Raw genomic sequence first — 28,000 nt, forward strand, 5'->3', positions numbered from 1 at the left:
AGCTCCTATACAAAGCTCCCATGGCGAGCATACGGACCAACAATACCAACTCCCAATACTTCCAGCTGCACAGGGGCACCAGACAAGGATGCCCACTGTCCCCGCTGCTGTTCGCACTAGCAATCGAACCGCTAGCAATTGCACTCAGGGCAGCAAAAAATTGGAGGGGGATCCGAAGGGGAGGCAGAGAGCACAGAGTCTCACTCTATGCAGATGACCTGCTCCTCTACATCTTGGACCCACAGAGCAGCATGGACGGAATCATTGCGCTCCTGAAAGAGTTTGGAGCCTTCTCGGGCTACAAACTCAACATGAGCAAAAGCGAGATCTTCCCAGTACACCCGCAGGGGGTGGGGGCAGCACTAAAGGGGCTGCCGTTCAAACAAGCCCGACACAAATTTTGCTACCTGGGGATCCAAATAGCCCATGACTGGAAAGGGATCCACAAATGGAACCGCACCAGTCTGACGGAGGAAGTAAAAAAGGACCTGCAAAGATGGAACACACTCCCACTCTCCCTTGCGGGGAGAGTCCAGACGATCAAAATGAACGTACTGCCCAGGTTCCTCTTCCTGTTTAGATCCATTCTGATCTACATCCCCAAGGCCTTTTTCAAAGTGCTGGACAAACTAATCATGGCGTTCGTATGGGGGGGGGGGGGGTAAAAATGCTAGGATCCCAAAGAAGGTCCTACAAAAAACAAAATCCAGTGGTGGTGGTGGTGGTGGTGGTGGGGGGGGGGGGGGGGGGGGGGGGGGGGGGGCGGCGCCAGGTGCCAGAGGCCGAGTGGGTGCGTGCGGAGGAGGCCTCCTGCATGGGGACCTCCCTCCGGGCCCTCGCCACAGCAGCACTCCCATCCCCACCCAGTGGTGACAGCCACCCTCCAATCCTGGAACCAACTGCGGCAGCAATTTGGCCTGACCAAAAGGTCGGACAAGGCTCCCATCTGCAACAACCATAGGTTCACACCAGCACTGACTGACGCCACCTTCAAAAGGTGGAGGCAGGACGGAGGGACACTGACAGTCAGGGACCTATACATGGACGGCAGGATCGCAACACTGGACGAACTGACAGAGAAATTTTGGCTAGCCAGGGGGAACGAGCTACAGTATCTACAGCTCAAAAACCTCTTACGGAAGGAGACAAGGACGTACCCACAATCGCCACGACAGACACTACTGGAAGACCTACTGGACGCAAGTATCCTAGAGAAAGGGAACTGCAGCGACATGTATGACCGACTGGTAGAAAGGGACGACACCGTACTGGACGCAACAAGAAAGAAATGGGAGGATGACCTGGGGATTGAGATAGGGTGGGGACTCTGGAGCAAAGCACTGCATAGGGTCAACTCCACCTCCACGTGCACAAGGCTCAGCCTGACGCAACTAAAAGTGGTACAGAGAGCCCACTTAACAAGAAACCGTACGAGTAGGTTCTTCCCGGAGGTGGAGGACAGATGTGAACGGTGCCAAAGAGGCCCGGCCAACCACGCCCACATGTTCTGGTCTTGCCCCAGACTTGTGGAGTACTGGACAGCCTTCTTCAAGGTTATGTCCAAAGTGGTGGGGGTGAGGGTGGAGCCATGCCAGATAGTGGCGGTCTTCGGGGTTTCAGACCAGCTAGATCTATTCCTGGGGAGGAGGGCGGACACCCTTGCCTTTGCCTCCCTGATCGCCCGCCGTAGAATCCTGTTTGGTTGGCGGTCAGCAGCACCACCCAGAGCTGCAGACTGGCTGTCCGACCTCTCGGAATCTCTCCAAATGGAGAAAATCAAATTCGCCATCCGAGGGTTAGACGACGGCTTCCACAGAATGTGGGAACCATTCATGCAACTGTTCCGGGACCTGTTTGTGGCCAACGTACAAGAGGAAGAATAGCCGGGTGGCCAAGAATCAGGGGAAAATGGACGGGAATCAGGGGAAGGTAGCCTGGTTTTGGGGCGGGGGGGGGGGGCTACGGGTTCGCTATGGGGGTTTGTTCTCATGGTTTTATGCTTATTTCTTTTTCTTGTTAATTTATTGTTTTTGTATTGGAGGGGAGGGGGTTACTGTTTTTCTCTGTTGTGCTAAAATTTATTGTTGAAAATTTGAATAAAAATTATTCCAAAAAAAAGGGAAGGACAAGGCCGCAAGCGACAGTCTGATGGCAAGCTAAGGCCCAAAACCAAATTGTAAATAAATGCCTACAAACATGTGCCTCGGCCATATTGGGGAATGTAAAATATGTATGCCGGTTAAAGGGGGTGGCCACAGTTGTTATTATGAAGATGCTTACCTGTAAATATACATGTTAATTTTTGCGTGTTTTTTTCCTAATAATTTGTAATTTGTTGGATATAAAATATGAAAACTCAATAAAAAACATTTCCAAAAAAAAAGGCGTAGACAGGGGGTGACGATAGATGTTACTTCAAATGCTTTCTAGAAGTCCATATAAACTACCTTATAAGGGACTTAACTGAAGTTGTTGGAATTGGAGGCAGGTTACTACTTTAGTTAGGAAAGTGGGTGATCCATAGGAGACAGGAAGCAGGAAAACAGGGCAAGTATTCTAATTGGAAGTTAAGTGACCAAGGGCGTTCTGCAAGAGGAATCAGCCTTTCAGCATGTACCTTGTCAAGACTCCTCATGCGCCTCGTTTCAATAAGATCATCTTATTGCGCCTCGTCAAGTCTTCTCATGTGCCTTGTTTCAATAAGATGATCTCTTATTCTTCTAAACTCCAATGGGACAGGACTAACCTGACTGAACAACTTTTCCTCATAAGATAACCCCCTCATCCCAGGAATCAGTCAAGTGAACAGTCTCTGAACTGCTTCTAATGCAATTATATCCTTTAAGTAAGGACACCAAATCTGTACACAGTACTACATTTGTGGTCACACCAATGCAGTGTACAACTGTAGCAAAACATCCCTGCCTTTATACTAAATGACAACATTCCAATTGCTTTCCTAATCACTTGCTGTGCCTGCATACAGTAGTCCCCCGTTATACCGCGCTCCGCAATACCGCGGTTCGCGATATACCGCGGGGGGGCTGATGGACCCCAACTGTCAGTTGTGTCAATTTCAGCGGCCGGCTCACTTTGATCTGGAGAAGGAAGCTGCTCTCACTGAAATAATCAGCCGGCCGCTGAAATTGACACTGCCCGCTGCTCTCTCCCTCCAATCCAATATACACTATCTGCCAGTTTTTTGTCGTCCTCACCCAACCCATCCATATGTCTTTGCAGAGTAGTGTCCTTCGCAACTTACTCTCCTGCTATGAGTGATCAGCAAATTTAGCAACTACATATTCAGTCTCTTCATTCAAGTCATTGATATGGATTGCAAATAATTGAGGCCCCGCTGATACCTTGGCACTCCACTCGTTACATCTGCCGACCTGAAAATGACCCAAATGCGCCTCCTCTCTGCTGCTCGTTAGCTACCCTCTACCCATGCTACTATGTTACCTGCTACACCACGAGTTCTCATTTGGTGTAGTAACCTCTTGTTACATGTTATCAAATTCACCTTGCTTCTTACTTCCTCAAAGAAATGAAATTAGTCAAACACGATTTCTCCTTCATAAAACCATGCTGGCTCTGCCTGATTTCATCAAGGTTTTCCAAGTGCCCTGCGAGAACCTCCGCCAAAATAGATTCTAACATTTTCCCTCTGGCAAATGTTAGGCTAACTGGCCTGTAGTTTCCTCTTTTCTGTCTCCCTCCTTTCCTGAATAGGGGTATGATGGGACCTTTCCAGAATCTAGGGTATTTTGGAAAATTACTATCAATGCACTTGAGCAGACACTTTCTTTTCAGATCCTAGGATGCAGATCATCAGGTCTTGGGGACTTGCAGCTTTTAGTTCTAATAAGACCATAAGACATAGGAGTGGAAGTAAGGCCATTCGGCCCATCGAGTCCACTCCACCATTCAATCATGGTTGATTTCAACTCCATTTACCCGCTCTCTCCCCATAGCCCTTAATTCCTCGAGAAATCAAGAATTTATCAATTTCTGTCTTAAAGACACTCAATGTCCCGGCCTCCACCGCCCTCTGTGGCAATGAATTCCACAGACCTACCACTCTCTGGCTGAAGAAATTTCTCCTCATCTCTGTTCTAAAGTGACTCCCTTTTATTCTAAGGCTGTGCCCCCGCGTCCTAGTCTCCCCTGCTAATGGAAACAACTTCCCTACGTCCATCCTATCCAAGCCATTCATTATCTTGTATGTTTCTATTAGATCTCCCCTCAACCTCCTAAACTCCAATGAATATAATCCCACGATCCTCAGACGTTCATCGTATGTTAGGCCTACCATTCCTGGGATCATCCGTGTGAATCTCCGCTGGACCCGCTCCAGTGCCAGTATGTCCTTCCTGAGGTATGGGGCCCAAAATTGCTCACAGTATTCTAAATGGGGCCTAACTAGTGCTTTATAAAGCCTCAGAAGTACATCCCTGCTTTTATATTCCAAGCCTCTTGAGATAAATGACAACATTACATTTGCTTTCTTAATTACAGACTCAACCTGCAAGTTTACCTTTAGAGAATCCTGGACTAGGACTCCCAAGTCCCTTTGCACTTTAGCATTATGAATTTTGTCACCGTTTAGAAAATAGTCCATGCCTCTATTCTTTTTTCCAAAGTGCAAGACCTCGCACTTTCCCACGTTGAATTTCATCAGCCACTTCTTGGACCATTCTCCTAAACTGTCTAAATCTTTCTGCAGCCTCCCCACCTCCTCAATACTACCTGCCCCTCCACCTATCTTTGTATCATCGGCAAACTTGGCCAGAATGCCCCAAGTCCCGTCATCTAGATCGTTAATATATAAAGAGAACAGCTGTGGGCCCAACACTGAACCCTGCGGGACACCACTTGTCACCGGTTGCCATTCCGAAAAAGAACCTTTTATCCCAACTCTCTGCCTTCTGTCTGACAGCCAATCGTCAATCCATGTTAGTACCTTGCCTCGAATACCATGGGCCCTTATTTTACTCAGCAGTCTCCCGTGAGGCACCTTGTCAAATAAATTTCTCCGTACACCTGGAGGTTGGATGTGGGACTTTTGGTGGATGAAGGGGTGTGCGAGAGGCTGAGAAAATGTATTCAGAGCTATCTGCAGGTCAATGACACGGGGGAAACTTCAGCAGCGGTGGTCTGGGAAGCACTGAACACGGTGGTAAGGGGGGGAGCTGATCTCGATCCGGGCTCATAGGGAGGTTGACAGGGCAGAGACGGACAGACTGGTAGAGGAGATATTACAGATCGATAGGAGGCATGCGGAGGTCCCAGAGGCAGGGCTCCTGAGGGAACGGCAGAGGCTGCAGGCGTAGTTTAGCTTGTTGACCACAGGGAGGGTGGTGGAGCAGCTGAGAAAGGAGAGTGGGGCGATTTATGAACATGGGGAGAAGGCCAGCAGAATGCTTGCTCAGCAGCTTAGAAAGAGGGAGGCAGCTAGGGAGATAAGGAAACTAAAGGACGGTGAGGGGAACCTGGTTGGTGATTCGGTAGGGGTGGATAAGGCGTTTAGAGATTTTTTTTACAGCAGGCTGTACAGGTTGGAACCCCCTACGGGGCCTGAGGGGATGAGGCGCTTCTTGGAGGGGCTGAATTTCCCAATGGTGGACGGAGAGCAGGTAGAAGGCTGGTGGCCCCAATTGGGCTGGAAGAGATAGTGGAGGGCTTGAAGGCCATGCAGGCAGTTAAGGCCCTGGGTCTGGAGGGGTACCCATTGGAGTTTTATAAAAAGTTCTCGGGGATACTGGGGCCAGTGTTGTTGAGGATGTTCAATGAGACAAGGGAACGAGGGGTGCTGCCCCCGACGATGCCACAGACAGTGATTTTGCTGATTTTTAAGCGGGACAAGAACCAGGAGCTGTATGGGTCCGACAGGCCAAATTCCCTGCTGAATATGGACACCAAGATGCTGGCCAAAATCTTGTCCTCCAGGATCGAGGACTGTGTTCCAGACGTTATTGGGGAGGACCAGACGGGGTTTGTAAAGAGTAGGCAGTTGGTGGCCAATGCAAGAAGGTGGTTACAAAATGTGATCATGATGCCTCCGGAAGGTAGGGAGGTGGAGGTAGTGGTTGCAATGGATGCAGAAAAGGCTTTTGATCGGTAGAATGGGATTATCTGTGGGAGGTACTGGAATGGTTCAGATGCGGGTGTGGCTTTATTGACTGAGTCAGGTTACTGTATCAGGCTCCTGTGGCAACCTTTTAGACTGCACCGGGGGACGAGACAGGGATACCCCTCTCCCCACTGTTGTTTGCGCTGGCAATAGAGCCGTTGGCAATTGCTCTGAGAGCTTCAAGGGACTGGAGGGGACTTGTCCGGGTGGGGGGTGGAGCCCAGGGCTTTGCTCTATGCAATGATCTGCTACGTTTCAGACCCAATAGATGGGATGGAGGAAATTATGAAGATTTTAGGAGGATTTGGCCGGTTTCCGGGGTATAAGCTAAATATGGATCAGAATGAGATGTTTGTGGTTCAGGCGAGGGGACAGAAGGGACTGGGGGAGCTGCCGTTTAGGTCAGTAGAGGGTACTTTTAGTTACCTGGGCATCCAAGTGGCGCGGGAATATGACCGGCTTCATAAATTGAATCTGGCCCGGCTAGTGGATCAAATGAAGAGCGATTTCCGGAGATGGGATGCACTCCCATTGTCGCTGGCCGGAAGGGTAAAAGCAGTGAAAATGATGGTCCTCCCAAGGTTCCTATTTGTATTCCAATGTCTCCCCATTTTTATTCCGCTGTCATTTTTTAAGCAGGTCAACAGGGTGATCACGGGCTTCATCTTGGCGGGCAAGACCCCGCGGGTAAGGAAGGTAATGCTCGAGCGGAGCCAGGGCAGGCTGGCGCTGCCAAATTTTAGCAAATATTACTGGGTGGCTAACATAGACAGGAAGTGGGTGGTGGGGGAGGGGTCGGATGGAGACAGCTTCTTGTAAGGGCACCAGTCTGGGGGCGTTGGTAACTGTACCTCTGCCGCTCCCGCCGGCACGGTACTCCACCAACCCCGTGGTGGTGGCGGCCCTGAGAGTTTGGGGCCAGTGGAGGCGGCATGGGCCCCAATTTGTGATAACCACCGGTTTGCCCCGGGAAGTATGGATGGGGGGGGGGGGGGGGGGGGGGGTACCAGGGGTGGTGGAGAGCAGGGATTGAGAGGATGGGGGATGTGTTCATAGAGGGAAGCTTTCAGAGTACGACGGTGCTGAAGGAAAAGTTTGGGCTGGCGAGGGGAAACAAATTCAGATATGTGCAGGTGTGGGAATTCCTTCATAAACAGGTGGCAACCTTCCCGCTCCTACCGCTGAGGGGGATTCAGGACAGGGTAATTTCCAGAGGGTGGGGAGCGTCTCATACATCTATAAAGGAGCTTATGAGGTCGGAGGAGACGTAGACTGAGAAGCTGAAGCATAAGTGGGAGGAGGAGCTGGGAGGCTAGACCTGTACGAAAGGTAAATGGTTTTTGCACTATATTTATGGTTTCATGTACATTGTCTATTTTGTTGTTGTTTTTATACCAAAAATACCTCAATAAAATGTTTATTAAAAAAATGTCTCCGTAGACCTTCCCTGGTGATTGCGACCGAGTTTCTCCTCCCTTTCAATTCTTGATTTACAGGTACTTCTGGGATGTTATTTGCATCTTCTACACTATCTGTTCCAACACCTGTCGTTTCTTTTATTTCCCATTAATAATTCCTCATTTTGTCTCTAGATGAATAATGCTCACTGTAGTTACACTTTCTTTTTAAATGCTATATGTTTTTTACGCTCGTTTTCTCTCGTACTCCAATGTAATCTTCTATTTTTTCTCAAGGCCAGTTGTTAACATTAAATCAGAGATTAAGGGATTTTTTTTAAAAACTAAAGATTAGAGGGATAAGAGACAAAAGGCTGGGCAAGTAAAGTAAAATCACAGAGCAGCCATGCTCTCACTGAATGGTGGAACAGGCACAAGGGGCTAAATTGCCGACTTATGTTTCTAGGTTGGGAGGACCATGGCTTGTACAAACAGTGGGTGGTCAAAAGGCATTACCAACCAAGATTCACTTGTGGCCATCTAAAATAGCTGCCCGCATAGTATGGTGGGAATTGTCGTCAGGTTGGGACACAGACAAGACACAGCTTCTGTGTATTTGCAAACAACCCAGACCTATGCAGAAACTTGCACCTGCTGGAGGCCACTCACAGGTCTCCCCAGGACAATGGCCTTCAGATTGAAACTTAACATTAGTAACAGACTCAGGGGTGACTATTCACCTTATTTAGAAGCGCTTACATTCCTTGAACAACAGCTAGGACCCGCCCAGCCCTCAAGGTACCCGCCCCTAATTGGCCAGAATCGATTTGCGTGATTGAAATCCTATTGATCCATTGGATCCCTACCTGGGACCGGCCAAAAGAGCGCGAAAGATCGGAGGATAAGAAGAACTGCTCAACCAACATTCTGCCTTCTACCGGCTTCTGCGTACCAACTGCAGCAAATTGACCAGCCAAGCTCAAGGACCCGCAATCTGCACCTGAAAGACGACACTCAGCCTAGACGAACCAGACAACCTCCACCCGCCATACGTGGGGAACCAGACAAAGGCCTCATCTAACCTGCACAGAGTCGGTCACTTGAAGTTAAATAAAGGTCATTTAAACTGCTAGATTTAGTTTAATGTGTAGTAGTGGGTAAGTTATTAAGCATAGAACCAACCATATGTTTGATAATAAACTATAATTGTACTAAATACTAGCTGTGTGGTCAGTTGTCCAATACACAGAACACACTCGCATATTGTGGTTATTAATAGTAAAGTCAACACACTGAAGCCCTCCAAATAGTTTCATGTTACCAGACTCAATTGAAGATACATAGCTAGATACACTTGACATTTTGCTCTTCTCCATCTCACTTTTTGAGACTCTCATAAACCAATAAAGCATCAAGTTATTGGGCTGCAAATTCGGATGGAGTGTCAATTCAGTTGCATTGTCACTCTGCTTGGAAAGTCAGGCCACAGTTACCCAGGAATTGAAGTGGTTCCAATATGACACAGTCGGAACAATCCGAAGTTTACAATTTAAATTATATTTTCAGTTTCCCAGTGCAGGACATTGGCCAATCGGAAGTCTGCACTCTCTGGGGTGGGGGGTCCCAGCACAGACGGCACCCTGGAACTCGGATGGTATGGTAAAATATGTTGGAACAAAAAATGAATGCCCAGTCGCAGACGATGAGCAAGAACAAATGTAGAAACCAGAATGGATGTAAATGAAATGTTGGAACCACAGTATATGAACGTTTAACTTCAACAGTGAACCCCAAGAAGATCATGCTCAATATTAGTCTCGTGCATATAACATTTCACTTTATTTCTTTGCTAAAAATTTACAATAAAACATTCCCGGTTAAGAGTACCTACTCCAATTCGGAATACAAACTGCAGGGCAACCCCAAGGATTACATGTATGGCAAATCATGAAAACAGTAAATCAAGAAAACAATTAATTTGAAATTACCTTTATAAACATCAGATTTGTCTTCTGACTTTTCCCTGTTTGCCATCTCCAGAAAATCTTCAATCAAATCCAATGATATGAGTGACTGGCTGAAAACAAGTCTGAAATCGGATACATAATAATGTTATTGCATCCAACAAGAAAAAAAAGAATGCCAACTCTACCCAATTACATTTTTTATTCCTTTCAGATGCACATTTTTCATTACTAGAATGCTGGAATGGGGGAGGGGGGGGGGGGGGGGGGGATGGTGGACAGGAGGAATAAAAAGAGGACAGTTATATAACAATTGATATTTTTGAGTAATGCTAATGCTGCTGGCATAAATGTTTTTCTGCGCTCATTTTGCCATACAGAAAGGAGTGACAAAATTACCTTCCATATTTGGATTGAAACCTGGGGAAAAAAGGTCTAACCAAGAAACATAGTGTAATTTGTATTGCCACTAACATGTGTCATGCCTGTTTTTAGAAAGAATCCACATGGAGGTTACTTGGACGTCAATTTAAACGCTTCTCAAGACTTTACACAAAGTAATATGTGGAACAGCTGCAGTTTTACAAAGAACTCAAACTATAAATATGCACTCAATAAATCCACAGGGAAATGCAATATAATTTTCAACCCCAAATGCCAGACCAAATAATTCTTGACTTTATATTCACAAGACTGGAAACTGCATGCCTTTCAATCTGATGGCAAGGGATTTGAGCCCCAGGGGTGGCGGGGGGGGAAAAGAGTGTTTGGAAAGTGGTAATGCAAGGCAAACCACTTAGAAAACATGCACAAGACAGACCCAAGATGGCATGGATGGAATATCTGTATGCGGACCAGCCTTTCTAAGGGCTAGCCAGTGAATGTAATGAATAGTAATCAGTGAGAAAGGTTCTTCGTAGTGCAGCCAAACTTTGGAATGAGAACGGATAAAAGACGAAAGCAGACTGTAATTTAGCAATTTTGGGGCAGCACTGTGGCGCAGTGGGTTAGCCCTGATGCCTCACGGCGCCGAGGTCGCAGATTCGATCCCGGCTCTGGGTCACTGTCCGTGTGGAGTTTGCAGATTCTCCCCGTGTTTGCGTGGGTTTCGCCCCCACAACCCAAAGATGTGCAGGGTAGGTGGATTGGCCACGCTAAATTGCCCCTTAATTGGAAAAATTAATTGGGTACTCTAAAATCATAAAAACAAAAAAAAAAGAATTTAGCAATTTTGATGATCTTTTCAATCTTTTTACCATCTACAATTAAATCCTCAGACTGGCGAACAATTTGACATGGGAATATAATCTATTTTCTCCACATCATGAAAACTCGTAGACAAACTGACACCTACAATTACTCCCCATTACTGTAGTTTGAATCGTTAATGCCCAATGTGACTGTTTCCTTGATAAATGCACGGGAGGTAATTTTAACAAACTTTTGGGAGTTGTGCAAGCTCGTTACAAAAGAATTTCACAGATACAAAAAAAAGTGCAGTGGATTTTAAGGTATAAATCAAGGGGAGGAAGGGCGGCACAGTGGTTAGCGCCACTGCCTCACAGCACTGAGGACCCGGCCTTTTTATTATTCGATCCCGGCCCCGAGACACTGCCCGTGTGGAGTTTGTACTTTTTCCCAGTGTTTGTGTGGATCCCATCCCCAAAACCCAAAGATGTGCAGGGTAGGTGGATTGGCCATGCTAAATTGCCTTTTAATTGGAAAGAAAGAATTGGTTATTTGAAATTCATTAAAATTAATTAATTAATTAAGGGGAGGCAATGGCAATAGCGGTATTGTCACTTGGCTATCAAGAGAACTTGGGTAATGCTCTGGAGACTCAGGTTCCAACACAGTAGATAGTGAAATTTAAAGTCAATAAAAATATAATGATGATTATGAAACTATTGTCGATTTGTCTTAAAAACTCATCTGGTTCACTCATGCCCTTTAGGGAAGGAAATCTGCCATCCTTACCTGGTCTGACCTACATGCAAAGTGACAGCAATGTGGTTGACTCTTAAATGCCAGCTGATATGGCCTAGGAAACCACTCAGTTCAAGGGCAATTAGGGATGGACAAAAAAAAAATGGTGCCCACATATCATGAACAAAACTTTAAAAATCACCATTAATTGATGCCTTTCTCAAGAACTCCTGTAAAGAAAACTCCATAAAGAAAAAAAAAAGCTTGGTGTTTTAATGGCGTACTGTTAACTCACACTTTTTCTCCAATTGCTTCTGACATGTACAGGATTTCAAACAAAAGGGCCATTTTCCCAGAATGCTGCAATATTTCTGCATCAGCATCTGTGATGAACTCTTTGTACCAATCTGCAGCAGGGCTACCCGGGTTGGAAGCAGGGGGTGGCTTTACTGTAGGCACTAAAAAACAAAATCATCAGACAAGGAGCAGATTTATAAGAGTACAAATAAGTCATAAAATGTAGCTCAGTTAAATTACACACATTCATCCACAACTATAACACAATGTTTGGAAACAGGTCATTACGTTGCAAGTGTGGGGAACGTTCAAGCTCCTGCAGGTTCCAGGCATTTCAGTAGATTTGTTAGTTCTGCGGCGGTTAGATAAATCACATCAAGCCAACTCTATTTACATAAATGTTTTGTGCATTAAAACAAATTTTCACAGTAAAATGCGCATCACACAATATACATGTAAATTGTACAAAACTACAAATCAAAAATCTAAGATATTAGCCTAATGAAGAACTCAATTCTTACCTTCATCTACTTTTTCTGGAACTGGATCCGCAGGTTTGTCTTCTGTACTTGCTTCCCCTCCACCACGTGACCTTGAATTCCAGACTTTGATCACTTCCACATCATTGTCACTGCCACTCTCCTCTGAGCTGCTACCATCTTTCTTTCCCTTTTTTTTCTTTTTCCTAAATATAATAAAAGCAATTAATTTAGCATGCAGTTTTTTGAAGTGTTACGATTATACCTGTAACCCAAGTTACATTCTTCTAATAAGTCTGTAAAAGGCAGCATATTAGTCAACTCACCAACAGAAATACAAGAATGGAAATTACTTTCTAAATGGACTGTCCAACAGTCTACAAAACTAAAATGAGGATGAATAATGCTATGAAACATAGGAATGATTTAACCTCAATCTTAAACATTGTAAACGAACTGAAGCATTCATTTAAGATTTCCAAACTTATTTACCAAGCCCCCTTTGGAAATTATTTGTCCCATGCATGTCCCCACATCTATTTTCCAAGACACAGCATTTTTGCTGAGAACAGAAGGGACTTTCAGTTTCTTGGTTGCATAGCACGTCGTTTAAAACTGCTCATAAGTTGCAGAAATCTTTTGATAAAAAGGGCTTCCCCACCACGCCCCCATCAAAAACACTGATAGTTCCTATCTGTTTACGCAGCTAAAGGTGTTAAGGTGCAAACATTATGCTTCAATTTTAAACAGCGTCAGCCAAATTTAATTTTAGTTAAGTTCCAATGTCAGAATGTTAACTGGATTAGAGACAGATGACGACTGCAGAATTGAACAGAAACGTCTCTTCCACAGATCTGAAAACAAACTTAGTTATTACTACAAAAAGTGAAAATGACCCAACAATTCATATCATAGTTTCTTCACAAATGGATACATACATATCCCAATCAGTTCCCCACAGGAAAGATAAAACTACCCAAATAAAAGTTTTGCCAAGGTCTGTTGTAAATCCTTGGAACCATACAGCGTTTATAGATCCAAAATTATATAAACTTTTTCCACATAAACATCCACACAAATGACAGTGATGGAAGATTTTAAATAATAAACAAACAAACTGGGAGCAGGAATAGGTCATTTGGGCCTTTGAGCCTGATAAAATCATGGTTGATGTGATTGTGGCCTCTACTTTCCTGTCTTCCCACTATACCCGCCGACTCCCTTGTCAGCCAAACCACATGGACATACTAATCACAAATTACATGATAGCCATCCCACTCCACTTCAACTTTCTCCCCGTACCACCTGAAGACAGCAACTTTTATTAGGATGCCAATTCTGTAGGCACCATCAGTCCTCCTGTAAATTGCCCATATTTCAGAATAAACAGATAATACAGTGATTGCCCTCTACGATTGGTTATTCTTCGCAAATTTGTTGGCCAAGAGCTTGTGTGTCCAACTTTACAGTTAAATCAATGGAGCCAAATTTCCTAGCCTAGATTTTTGAGTTGAATCACAGATTAATTCTACCCTCTCAAATGGTCACTGGATAGGCATATGGATAAGGGAATAGTGCAGAGGGACTTTAGAGGGGTTTCACAGGACGGTGCAACATCGAGGGCCGAAGGGCCTGTACTGCGCTGTTATGTTCTATGTTCTCTCCTCCCACCCATTAGGTGCTCACTAAATACAGATGGTGATGGAATTGTAAGTACATTATTCCATTCCATAATTCGATTAGTCAGTAAATCAGTTCCTAATATGCAAAGACAGGTCAGTGAAAGTTAACATGCTGCTACAGCAAGCAATTAAGGTGGCAAATGGTATGTGGGTCATTAGCATAGGGAGATTTGAATATTGGAGTAAAGATGTCTTACTCAATTATATAGAGTTTTGGTGAGACTGCACCTGGAGTAGTTTGCACAGTTTTGGTCTCCTTACCAAAGGAAAGATATACTTGCCATAGAGAGAGTACAATGAACGTTCATCAAACTAATTGCTAGGATGGACGGTTTGGCCTGCATGAAAAAATTAAATAGACTGGGCCTTTATTCACTGAAATTCCAAATGCGAGGTGATTGCATTCAAACATTAAAAAATCCATACAGGGCTCAACAGGGTAGATGATGCAAAAAGGATGTTTCCACTGGCTTTGGGGAAAGGAGGGCTAGAACCAGGCGACAGTCTCAGATTAAGGGACAGGTCATTTCGGACAGAGATGAGGCGTGATTTCATTAGTTAGATGGTAGTGAACCTTTTGAATTCTTTGCCCCAGAGGATTGTGGAGGCTCAGGTCATTAAGCATGTTCAGGAATGAGATTGATAGATTTCCACATATTAAAAACAGCAAGGATAAGGAGGTAATGCAGGAAAATGATGCTGAAGATCATGCATGATACCACTGAATGGCAGATCGGGCTCAAAGGGCTTATGGCATAGGCCTGTTTCTTGTGTTATGAAAATTCTAATGTATGGAATTAACCATCCTTATAGAATTGAAAAGTAGGGAAGTTTAAGAAAAAAGAATGGGATACCAAATCTGCAGTCAGCTGCTGTATGAAAACACATACATCCCCCGTTCGAGTAGCCACTCTGTAACAGGAATTGCATGTTAGATTTGTGACAGAAGATAGGAAAGAAAGTAGATAGGGCATAGTCACATTGTACTGGAATGTCATACATTCTGTACAACAAACTTAACATCCTTTATCTATACACAAATCATTCCTTTAAGCTAACATATGCCAAAAGAAAACACCTTTTCTCATCTTCAGAGGAAAGGCTCATCGAGGTTTCATCTGAATCTGATGCAATGAATTCATCCATACTGTCCTCATCAAAGTATCCCTAAATAAATGGAGAGATTAATGATTCACTTTTAGATATAATATTCATTTTTAAAAATTGCTATTGCCACTAAAATCAAAGTCAAAAGAATAATCAAATATCCTCTATCATATGGCTCTCCCAATACACAATTCCAACAGATCATGTAGATGCATATAGAACATAGAACAGTACAGCACAGAACAGGCCCTTCGGCCCTCAATGTTGTGCCGAGCCATGATCACCCTACTCAAACCCACCCTATACCCGTAACCCAACAACCGCCCCCCCCCCCCTTAACCTTACTTTTATTAGGACACTACGGGCAATTTAGCATGGCCAATCCACCTAACCGGCACATCTTTGGACTGTGGGAGGAAACCGGAGCACCCGGAGGAAACCCACGCACACAGGGGGAGGACGTGCAGACTCCACACAGACAGTGACCCAGCCAGGAATCGAACCTGGGACCCTGGAGCTGTGAAGCATTTATGCTAACCACCATGCTACCCTGCTGCCCCTTCAGTTCTTTTCAATCAGAAATTGAGGGGCAGCCAAGGTTTTCATTACTTTTTTAAAAAAAGTCTGAAGAAACAAATATGGTCCATAAATTGCAGCAGTACAGCCTAATTCAGAAATTTACAAAGTATCCAGCTCCCATTTGGACAAGCTGCAGCTGGTAGGAAATTTGTTACATCAAAGAAACCATTTCTGGAGGGCAGCAATAATTCTAAATAGCACCCATCCTATAAACTCGCCATACTAAAAATATTTAAAGAGGATCTGGTCTGCGAATATTCAAAGCAAAGGCCTTGAACGTTACCCTGCTTAACATTCAGTTTCAAATTAATAAGTTTTGGTAAAGTGTTGAGTTAAAATCTGTTCCTCTAAAAGATGTTGGTAAATGATTTTAACTAGATTGTGCAATTCATGCCTCTCGAATGGTCCTTAAAGGAGAATGACAACAGCTGAAGCTGGGGCGATGGATGGGGGAAATAACAAGTGCAATGATGCAATACAGTTATCTATTCAGACACCTCTAGATTGGTCAAAAGCAAGTTTTCCTAGTAATTAATGAGTTGTTGTGCTCAAATATTTTAAAACTGAAGGTCTCAATGAATGGCAAACTGAAGTTGCCTCCCAGCAGGTAGGAATAGAAAAACACAAAGTTAATTATACTTTTGGTTGAAAGTATTCGCTCCAAGGACATCATCCTCCTGACAGCTGGTAATCTCAAAACATTTAATTTATGACCCATTCTTTATTCCTTTAGACCTGTAAAATTAACTCAGTGGATTCAGTTGACTGTTTTATCCATCTAAGCAAAACCTTAGTATTCCATACATTAAATGTTCACCATTTTGACATCAAGTTATATAGCTGTCTCCTAAATAAAAACAGATTCCAATCCCCGGGTCATTATACGTGTGGAGTTTGCACATTCTCCCCGTGCCTGCGTGGGTCTCACCCCCACAACCCATCGATGTGTAGGGTAGGTGGACTGGCCATGCTAAATTGCCCCTTAATTAGAAAAAAAACTTATTGGGTACTCTAAATTTAAAATAAATAAATAAAAACAGAGTTAATGTTTCATGTCAACGACCTCTAATCAGAACAAAGCTCAATGGCGTCTACAGGTACTGCCTAATCTGCTATTTCCAGCATTTTCTGTTTGATGTCACCATCCATAACAATGAGTTAAAAATGGAATAAATAGTGGAAATTCTTATGGCGAGGAGAGGCAAGCGAGAAACAGATCAATTATTTATAGTACAAAAGTTTAGAATTTTAAAAAACTTATCTGGACAGTCTTATTAAAAAATGTTTTGCATTGAAAATCTTTGGTTTTAATATCAGTTAAGTTTCTGGCTTCCAATCACTATCCAGTAGGACTATATACTGTTATACAGTAATAAGTTTCAGTTAGTTTAATATTAGAAGGTTTTAAAAAAATACCTAATCATGCCAACTTGCCTTAAAAAAAAAGCTTTCTAAGAGCCCCCTCAAAGGTCCACAAATAGGCATTTAGTTTGAAAATTTTCATTAGTTCAACCTAGGAGTTGGCCAATTTGGTAGGTGGGCCTGGCTTCCAGTGCAATATTTTTCAACTAGTTCAGAAGATTGTGGAAACTTCATTGGCATTTGAAATTCTACAATTGTTTTGTTTTGGCTGGTTTGAACGATTTCAGGCAAACTGCCCTTAAAAAACAAAAGCACAAATTAAATCGCACCTCCGGGCTAGGATATTCTAATCACCTTACCACATGATGCTACTGTTGAAGTTTCCAAATACCTGCTAATAATAGTCTATATTTAATTTCTGCATAATATTTCAACAGTTGTGTTACATGCCTGCTACAATATTGCAGCAAGATTCATCCCAATCACTTGCACATCAGAATTCAAGGTTGAGTTAATTAAAACATATGAACTCCAATTGCCTTAATATAACTGTAAATGGTTCTTTCTGAAACAAATATTAGTCAAAATAGTGATTCGTCACAATAATGTTTTTAATACAGACCTTGAATGGAGATAAAATTCACTATATTCCTTCACTGTACCTTGTTTTCTTTACTGATGTAGTCCAACTGCAGACACCAAGGGTGGGTCCAGATCCTACTCAGCATCTGAAAATCCTGGAAGAGTCTTGTTCCTGTTTTCCCCCTTCCACCTTCATTACTACTCCCCACACCTGAAAGTAAATGTTGTGACCTTGATTTACAGATTGCATAGACTGCTTTGAAAAGACAAGAAAGATGGTCTATACCTGGAAATTATTTGAGTTGTAACACAAATGACATCCAAGTAATATCTGGGCAAAGTCTTTATAGGATATGCACACCTATGAACTGACAGTTTGGCTAAAATGACTCACCGTACGCTAAGTGCAATATATTCTCTTTCACGATGAGACTTCAAAAAGACAGATTACCATTTCATTAAAAAAATTCAGGGAAAATAATATCCTGTACGGATTGCAGCATTTTTGGACCACAAATTTCAGAACGAGAAGCGAGAGGAGCTAGTTATTACTCCAGCACAAAATATAGGCCACCACTTCAGTGCAAAACGGAGGAATGCTGATATAATCAGAAGCGGCCATGTCACTAACCCATACCCCAGATTTCAGGGGCACAGAGTCCCTCCATGCCAATAAGATCAGTCTCCGGCTCCAGGGAGGCAAAAACCAAAACATCAGCTCTCTCGCCCTCTGGACTCCTGGGTCTTCCGACACACCAAACATCACAAGCTCTGGACTCGAAACCACCCTACTTTCAATACCGTTGACATGACATCGGCAAATCCCTGCCAACATCCCCTAAGCCTCAAGACACGCCCAAAACATATGGACATGATTCGCAGGCCCACCCACACAGCGTCCACACCTATCCTCCACCTCTTCAAAGAATCTGCTCATTCGGGCCACTGTCATATATGCCCTGTGGACCACCTTGAATTGTATCAGGCTAAGCCTGGCACACAAATAGGATGCCCGATACACTATTTCAACCAACAGCAATGGACTTCTTCCAATTGCCCTGGCCAATATTTGTCTCAGTAAACATCAGAAAAAGAAAAACAACTATTCTTCTGGTCATTATTACAGTGGTGTTTGTGGGACCTTGCTGCACACAAAGTGGTTGCCACATTCCCTACATTACAACAGTGATTACACTTCAAGTACTTCATTGGCTGTCAAGCACCTTATAATATAGAAGTTGTGAAAGGAATTATATAAATGCAAGGTTTTGATTTCTATCAGGGTAAAAATGTATAGAAAAATGCAAGAATAAATGCAGATAATTTGTTTAAATTGGATTAATGCTAAACAATTACTTGGGGATGAAATCCATGTACTTTCTGAATTAGCATCCAAAACCTGCATCAATATCGTTTCACACCTATCTGATCATGGCAAGCACAGCCCAACAGTGGCCTTTTAACCAGTAGCGCAATTGTTGCTTCCAGAGCCCAAAAAAAGCACCAGGCTTATTCCCTCCCTTTCATTTATATGCCATCCTTTAGCAACATCATTCAAAGAGTCAGCTTCCATCTGCAGATACATCTTTCCACAGGTCAGGCCAGGAGGAGGACTCAGTTGGCATTTGTTTTCCCCACACCTTCCCTGACTAACACGCCTTTCCAACTCTAGCACGGAAGTCGCCATGAGAATCAACTCGCCTCCCTTTGGGATGCAGGACAGCAATTGATCAAGGCTGAAGCTGAATGTCTCTGCTGTCTCATCCGTTGCACCAGAGTTTGAGGTTAGGCACTGATGGCTGTGACATGCTGTTCCTGGGCCAGTGCGAGGAGTTTGCTCATCCCACACTGATGTTCGTTGAAACGTCCAACCAATTTATTTTTCTGTGGCAAAGCCAACCCCATAGAGACTTCTGGTTTGTCTTTCCAAAAGGTGTATCCGTCACCTTGTTCTTTAAGCTGACCTTCTCCTGCTAGTCGTGACTCGCTCAGGGAGGCGGTGTCAAAGTTGTAGCATTCCGCGTAGTTCCTGGGCTATGATGGTTATGCGACTTTCAGGTCTGTTGCTGTTGGTGATAAGGGTCCTGATGTTCCAGGTCCCAGAATTTATTTGGGTGGGTGTGATTGGGTTGGGGTGGAAGATGCCTGTGGAACGATTTTTAAAAATAATTTCAAATATCCAATTCTTTTATCCCAATCAAGGGGCAATTTAGCGTGGCCAATCCATCTACCCCACACATCTTTTTGGGCTGTGGATGTGAGACACATGCAGACACGTGGAGGATGTGCAAGCTCCACACTGACAGTGACCCGAGGACGGATCGAACCCGGGTCCTTGGTGCCGTAGTGCTAGCCACTGCGCCATCACACTGTCCCCTATGCCTGTGGAAAGGTGCCCGTCATCACGATTACCCTGATCCACCAGAGGGACAGACGAGACCTCGTGGCAACAACCCCACTCCAAGCACTGGTACCTAATAGATTATACCATCATCCTAGCAAGGGTTCGCAAAGAGATCCACTTCACCTGCACCATGACTGGAGTCAATGACTGCTGGACTGACCATCGACTAATCCGCTCTACCACCTCCATTACCCTGGCCCCAAACCAGCACAGGCAGAAAACTCACTGGAGATTAACTGTTCCTGAACTCAAAGACCCTGAAACGAGCAAGCTACTCAGTCAGCACATCACCGCTAACCTGGTGACAACCATCAAGCCAGAACCGCAGAATGCCCACAGCACCTGGTTCACCTTAAATGCAACCATAATCAGCATCTGCGAGAGACACAGGCTCTCGACCGGGCAACATCAAGACTGGTTCGACGAGAGCCATCAGGAGATCCAGAATCCTTGAATGCAAAAGCAAGGCGTTCCTGAACTGGCAGCTCCATCAAACTCGAGTGAGAGGAAACATGCCTACAGGCAACTGAAGGCACAGGTGCAACAAAGAACCCACGCCGGCTGAAAGAGTGCAGGAGACTCAGCAACTCACCTACAATCACCGTGCACGGCTTCAACAGTGCAATCAAGAACATTTATAATCCGAGTATCCAGGGACCCACCCCAAAGAGCCAAAAACGGAAGCGTTCACAGACAGAGAGGCAGTCAAAGCCCACTGGAGACAGCAACTTGAGGACCTCAACCAAGATACAGCCTTCAACACATGTGCCCTCGCCATCATCCCGCAACACGCTACCCACGATCATCTCCGCAACCCTAGTTCACTGCGAGGTCAAAAAAGTCACGAGACAATTGAAAAACAGCAAGACCTCTGGCGAAGATGGAATCCCTGCCTTGGTATTAAAATGTGGCGTATTAAAATGCGGCGGAGGGGCACTCTGACAAGAATCCACAATCTCATCATCCGTGGTCTGGTAGAGAGCTCTGGATGGTCCCAGAGACCTCATAACTGTGCCCATCTTCAAGAAAGGTGACAGGTCCAAGTACAGAAATTAGAGAGATTTCCCTACAGGAAAATTGAATACTCCTCAACTATCTCTGTCCAGTAGCAGAAGAGCTCGTCCCAGAGTCTCAGTGTAGCTTCCGTCCCCAGAGAGGCTCAGTGGACATGATCTTCAGTGCGCCACAAATCCAGGAAAAGTGCAGGGAGCAGCATCAACCTCTGTACATGGCTTTCTTCAATCTCACAACGGCCTTTGTCATCCACGAGGGATCCTGGAACATCCTCCTCAAATTTGGCTGCCCATAGAAATTGGACCAGCACAGACCCAATAAGAGTGCAAACTGGGGTCAAACAGGGCTATATCATCGCACCAATGCTCCTCGCCATCTTCCGTGCAGCAACACTCCATCCGGTCACCCTGAAGGTACCCAGGGAGTTTACCTACCGGACAAGTGGGAAACTTCAACCTCCGACACCTCCAGGCCAGAACCAAGACCACCCCAACCTCTGTGAACGAGCTGCAGTTCGCAGATGACACCCGTGTGCACGCATACTCAGAGGCCGAGCTATAAACATCGTCGACACATTCAGAGGCATATGAAACAATGGGCCTCAAACTAAAGATCCAGAGAACAAAGTTTCTCTACCAGCCCGCTCCTGATACACAAACTGCCCCAGACGATCGAGATCTACGGTGATCCCCTGGACAATGTGGATCATTTCCCATACATCGGGAGCTTCGTCTCAGTGCAAGCAGACAGTGACGATGAAATCCAACATTGACTCCAATATGCCAGAGCAGTCTCCAACACCTGAGAAACAAGAGTATTCGAAGACTGAGACCGCAAATGCAACACCAAGCATCTTTTTAAACAACTGAATGGGGCATTTGCTTCCATCCCATAGACAATAAACTTAACCCAATTTAAAAAGGTCAAAATTTAAACTTTCAAATGGCCCCTTCTTGGAAAGCATCTGCATTTTAAGCAGACACGTACCCCACTCCCAACCCTGTTACTATGAGACAAGCCACATTAGGTCAGGTTCCAATGACTGCAGGAAAATCGGTTTTGGTTTTATAAGAAACAAAGTGTTCAGCTACCCTTAAAGACCCGTCATGTTAGAGGTAAGTAGGAACACAGACAGCCTTGTGCCACGAGTTCCCATTTCCACACCCATTTAAGGACAAGAAAAAAGAAAAAGGGAAGCACACCATCAGATCAGTGTACTCGCCTCCAGAAATTTAGAAGGCCTGCCAGGAATGCAGCACAGTGGCACAATGCTTAGCACTGTTGCCTCACGGCGGCAAGGTCCCAGGTTCAATCTCGGCTCTGGGTCACTGTCTGTGTGGCGTTTGCACATTCTCCCCGTGTTTGCGTGGGTTTCACCCCCACAACCGAAAGATGCAGGGTTGGTGTAGGTAGGCGACGCTAGATTGCCCCTTAATTGGAAAAAATTAATTGGGCACTCTAAATTTAAGTAAAAAAAAAAGACCTGCCAGAAGAGGTGATCCAGATCATGAGAACACAAATAGGAGAATATTTTTGTTTTAAACCCCCCGCAACCTATGCTAACAACTGCAGACTTCAGTGGGTTGGGTGCTGAAGGGTACCGGAAGATGCAATTTCAACATGTTGCTATGATCACAGCCGTCAGAATTTTAGGCCAAGTGCCTGATAATCCAAAAATGAAATAGTTCAGGCGAAACAACATTCTTTAAATATCATTCAACAACTTAGAACAAAAATACAGGACTGTACTATGAAAATAAAGGCAAAGTTCTGACTGGCATCTCCTGTACTGAATAAATCACATCAATCGGCCTAAGCAGGCCAGTTCGGCAACATTACCTTATTTCATACCAAAACTCAAACATCTGGTTTAAGTTCACCATGGATCAACTCCTGTATGTCATTAAAAGACACAATGATATCATAACATACTTGAATGAAAATTAAGTTCAACCATATAATTATGAAACATCATTTATGTAAAATCCACAAGCTGAATGCTCCATTGTAGTTCTTAAAGATTAGTAAGCAGATCACGCTCAGTAGTTACTGTCAAAGAGTTTGGTGAAATATTGTACAAGTTGTGCTGATTAGGCAATTGTGGCCACAGATTCAAAGTGCTCGCTGATTGCACAGTGTAAGCTGTTGGCTATATCAATAAAGTTTTAAAATCCATTTATCACAAACAGACCATAAAATTATTGATAGGTATCTACTAACTTGGCAGTATTTGAATAAGAGTCATTTTGCCAGAATCTCGGATTTAAGTTCAAAAATAGTGATTCAGCAAAACCCCACCACTAAATTGCACCGTCTCAGGTAGTGCATATACATTGTAATTCTGCAAAGGCACTCTGTTGTAATACTAAACACCTTTCACCCTATCTTATCACTTATCAATTACTGGAGCACTGTTTCAATTTAAGATTTTCTTGCGCTAAATTGTCTAACTTGCATTTGTTTTCTTTGTGTTTCTGTCCAGCTTCTAGTATAATTGTTTATGTATCCAAAGATGTGCAGGTTAGGTGGATTGGCCATACTAAATTTCCCTTTAAATCTCCAAAAGGTTAGGTTGGGTTATGGGGATAGGGTGGGGGCATGGGCTTAGGTTGTGTGCTCTTTCCAAGGGCCAGTGCAGACCCGATGTGCCAAATGGCCTCCGTCTGCATTGTAGATTCTATGATCTTAACTCAAACCATGCCCCATTCACCCTCAACTTATGCTGGCCCCCGCTCAAGCAATGTCTTGATTTTAAAACACTGGTCCTTGTTTTCATATCCCTCCAAGGCCTCATCCTTCCCTATAACTGGAACTTCTGCCAGCCCCGCAACTCTCAAAGATGCACGCCTTCCTCCAATTCTAGCATCTGAAATTTTAATCGGCCCAGATGGCAGCAGCACCTTCAGCTAGGTTCTAAACTCTGATTATACCCTCCCTACCTCACTTTTCTCCTTTAAGGCACTCCTTAAAATCTAGGTTTGGTCATCTGATTTAATGTCACCTTGTGGCTTGATGTCATTTTGTTTTATAAGGCTATTTTATTAAAGGCCTTGTGTTCATTCTCTCTTTCAGCTGACATCACTCTTCCTCCCCACCTGTTGCAGATTTGATTCATTGTCTCTGCATATTTTACTCAATGCTTCCTCATTCTTCTATTTGTTCTTTTGGACAAATCCACATGCTTTTGACCAGAACTCCCACTAAAATCTGCAGGTTCTGAACTCATGCTGACTGTTGCTCCAGTGCCGCCACTTTTTGTTGCCAACATGATTCCAGGCCCCTTTAAACTCTGACGCAGGTCCTTAACAAGTAGCTGAACCATTCACCTTCAAATCGGCAAGTTGCTTATGGGAAGCATATTCCACACTGGCAGTTCACCAATCACAATTATAATGAGGGCCAATGAAAATTAACTGAGTCTCACCGACTCCTCTGGGTTGTGACTATGCACACAGTCTGCTCACTGCATTGTACAGGAAAATTGTCCCCTTGAATTTGTTTAAATTTCAAGACTGACATTTAAAAAAAAATCAATTTTAGAAGGTTTTCTACAAAATCTTGTGATAAGTTGAAGGCGTAGTTCAAGAGCATACTTCATAATAACCAAAAAAATCATGTAGCTAGAACTGATGGCCAGCAACAGAAACAGAATAACTCTTGGATCTCCACCCACATTCCAATATACTTTCTGCAATGTCTAGACAGCAGGAAGACCCAACTCCAAATTACCACACATCACGATGTAATTCCTCTATCACTCTAGAAACACAAGGTAGAGAATCATATTGTGCTTCTGAGAGCTTTTTCCTTAGTCTAATATTACGTAATACTAGTTTTTTAAAAAAACTTAACACATACCTGTAAAATGGTCAAGGTAGTACTGATAAAGTTTGCACTGAATTGGCATCATCCTCACAGCAAGAACATACTCGTGTTTTGGAGGCAAGAATTTGGTAAGAGCACTGTAATCCTTTCGCTGTTTGGGAAGGAAATTTAGGAAAAAATTATTTTTCAATCATAAAATACAAACCATTTAGATTTAGTTTTTAAAATTACAACTGGTTCCTGAATGGGCCATTGTGAGGGAGGGAGGTGTATTATGGTAAGTGACCAGAGTTACGCTCTTTTACCCCACACTCTTCACCTCAAAGGAGAATTAATCTTTACCAAGTAAACAGAACTAAAAGTGGAGGGCAAGGCAGACATGTATCACCTGAGAATAATTACATTAGTTATGAGAGACTGAATTGCCAAAGAGAAGAATAATGATGAAAATGTTGGGGGTGTGGATCAGAGCTCGATTGGAGTCCTAGATTAGTTGAGGTTTGTGAAGGGGACAGAGAAAAAGTTGATTGAAAAATCTTCACATTTAGTGCAGGCAAGTGTGATGGCAGCAGAAAAAGAGCAAGGAAGCAACAAAGTGAATGTTCGTTCAATTGCACAAAATAAAAAACTTTAGTAATTTCCGTAAATACCTGTACACAGCCTGCTAACATTTCATACAAGATGTGGGCACGTTTCTTCATTACTCGCACATCTATCATAGTAGAATCCGCACACTGGCCATTTTGAATGGGATTCATGAATCGGTTCCTGAACTCTTTTATTGAACCAAGAAGATTCTCTTTAATGAAATTCACCATACAGTGATCTGGAGAAGAAATATTTAAGCATTTAATCTTTTAAAAGTGGGGCTACCGCAATTAAATAGAAGGTATATGGAAACACATTCATACAAATTGCTGGATCTTTCCCATGCCCGAGTAGAGCATTTAAACATGATCAAAAGCAGTTTACCAATGCGTAGCCAGAATTCCAGCTTCATTTCCATAGTGACTAGCAGAAGCGACAAAATTTGAAAAACAGCGAAAGGAGGAGATATTGCAAGAGGTGACTAAAATCTTGGTCAAGGTTGTAGGCTTTAAGATGGGTAGAAATCTGCCGAGGTCTCTGGAGCAGTTTTCACAATTTGAAGCCAGTACAGCTGAAAGGTGCCAATGGTTGGGTGAAGGAATTGGAGGATTTGCAGAGGAATGAGGGTTTCAACAGCAAATGGGAAAGCAACAGGTATCCAAGGTGGAAAAGTAATCTTTCTAATGGAAAGGAGGGGGTGCCATAAACTCACCTCAGGAACAAATAAAACACCAGGTTTGCTGAGCCAAAAATAATTGTCAGGGAGATGGATGGAATCCTCGGTGAGGGCTGAAGACAAACCTTTCCGATGTTTAATGGAGACTTACAACACAGAAGTGAGGTTGTGCTGAGGCTTGCTAAAGCTGTATCATCAGCTTACAGCTGGAACGCGGTTTCAAGACCCCTCTCCCCAGCATATCGTGGCAAATGTCCAAGCGATCTAAAACAAGTTGGATGAACTTAACGCCACTTAACTCAAGCGGAAGCAAGAGACTGCTGTGTGATCTGTTTCACAGACATGGCTCACCCCCCGCCTCACTGGACTGTGCCATAGAAGCTGAAGGCTTGTCTCCCTCAATGCCAGCAAAACTAAAGAGCTGGTCATTGACTTCAGGTGGCAAAGTACTGTACACACCCCTGTCAGCATCAACGGGGCCGAGGTGGAGATGGTTCGAAGGTTTCAAATTCCTAGGGGTGCACATCTCCAAAATTCTGTCCTGGCCCACCCACGTCAACGCCACCACCAAGGGGCTGGTTTAGCACACTGGGCTAAATAGCTGATTTTTAAAGCAGACCCAGAATGGGGATGAGAAAATATCAGCCATGATTGAATGGCGCAGCAGACTTGATGGGCCGAGGGCCTAATTCTGTTCCTGTCTTCTGGGATTGGATTGGATTGGATTGGATTTGTTTATTGTCATGTGTACCGAGGTGCAGTGAAAAGTATTTTTCTGCGAGCAGCTCAACAGATCATTAAGTACATGGGAAGAAAAGGGAATAAAAGAAAATACATAATAGGGCAATACAAGGTATACAATGTAACAACATAAGCACCGGCATCTGGTGAAGCATACAGGGTGTAGTGTTAATGAGGTCAGTCCATAAGAGGATCATTTAGGAGTCTGGTAACAGCGGGGAAGAAGCTGTTTTTGAGTTTGTTTGTGTGTTCTCAGACTTTTGTATCTCCTGCCCGATGGAAGAAGTTGGAAGAGTGAGTAAGCCGGGTGGGAGGGGTCTTTGATTATGCTGCCCGCTTTCCCCAGGCAACGGGAGGGGGGAAATTTAATTCATTAATATAGCTGAAATAAAAACCCAGTATTAATATGTTCATAAAACCTCCAGATTATCACCAAACCCCACCTGGCTCCCTCAAGGCCTTCTAGGAAAGAGATCTGCTAGCATTCTGGCCTACATAGGACTCCAGTCCCGCAGCAATGATCTTGCAAATTAATCCTCACTAACATCTGGGAACTTGTGCCAAAATTGGGAGATCTGTCCCAAAGGCTAGTCAAGCAACAGCCAAAGACAATCATACTAACAAACATAAAGCCATACCCACTGAAATATTCCATAAAGCCAATGTCCAGAGATCACCATCACCATCCTGGGCATGTCCTGTCCCAGACTCAGCAGATGGCAGCTGCGCAATGATATACAGTCAGCAGGGAGTGGCTCTAAAATTCGTCAATATTGATTCCAGACCCCATGGAGTCTCATGGCATGAAATCAAACATGGGCAAGGAAACCACTTGCTGATTACCAATCTCCCTTAACTAATGAATCAGTGCTCCTCCATTTTGAACACCACTTGGAAAAAGCACTAAAAAGCTAGTCATAGTACAGAATGTACTTTGGGCGGGTGACTTCAACGTCCATCACCAAGAGTGGTTAGGCAGCATCACTACTTACTGAGCCCCGATGGACATACCTGCCAGACTGGGCATGTAGCAAGTGGCGAGAACACCAAGAGGGAATATCCTGCTTGACCCCATCCTCACCAACCTTCGTGTCACAGATTCAAATGTCCATGGCATCAGTAGTAGGGATGGCCTACACAGTCCTGGGAGACAAAGTCTCATCACTGAGGACATCCTCCATCACTTTGCGTGACACTAACATGCTAAATGAGACAGGCTCTGACTGGAAAGAACCACTGCGCAT

General features: G+C 44.0%; 1 protein-coding gene across 8 annotated transcripts in view; it reads right to left on the reverse strand.

The window, feature by feature from the left end:
- The window catches only part of atrx (ATRX chromatin remodeler), a 244,313-nt gene that overhangs the window by 77,934 nt on the left and 138,379 nt on the right, over nt 1–28,000 (reverse strand). For all 8 annotated transcript variants that reach the window (XM_038774481.1, XM_038774479.1, XM_038774480.1 and 5 more), the window contains 7 exons: nt 25,402–25,577; nt 24,785–24,902; nt 17,589–17,719; nt 14,957–15,045; nt 12,239–12,402; nt 11,716–11,878; nt 9,519–9,619 (listed from right to left, as the gene is read on the reverse strand). In XM_038774481.1, coding sequence (XP_038630409.1) covers nt 9,519–9,619; nt 11,716–11,878; nt 12,239–12,402; nt 14,957–15,045; nt 17,589–17,719; nt 24,785–24,902; nt 25,402–25,577 — 942 coding nt within the window. The remainder of the gene's footprint in view (nt 1–9,518; nt 9,620–11,715; nt 11,879–12,238; nt 12,403–14,956; nt 15,046–17,588; nt 17,720–24,784; nt 24,903–25,401; nt 25,578–28,000) is intronic.

Source organism: Scyliorhinus canicula, chromosome 17 (assembly GCF_902713615.1).
Source record: "Scyliorhinus canicula chromosome 17, sScyCan1.1, whole genome shotgun sequence".
NCBI classification, from domain to species: Eukaryota; Metazoa; Chordata; class Chondrichthyes; order Carcharhiniformes; family Scyliorhinidae; genus Scyliorhinus; species Scyliorhinus canicula.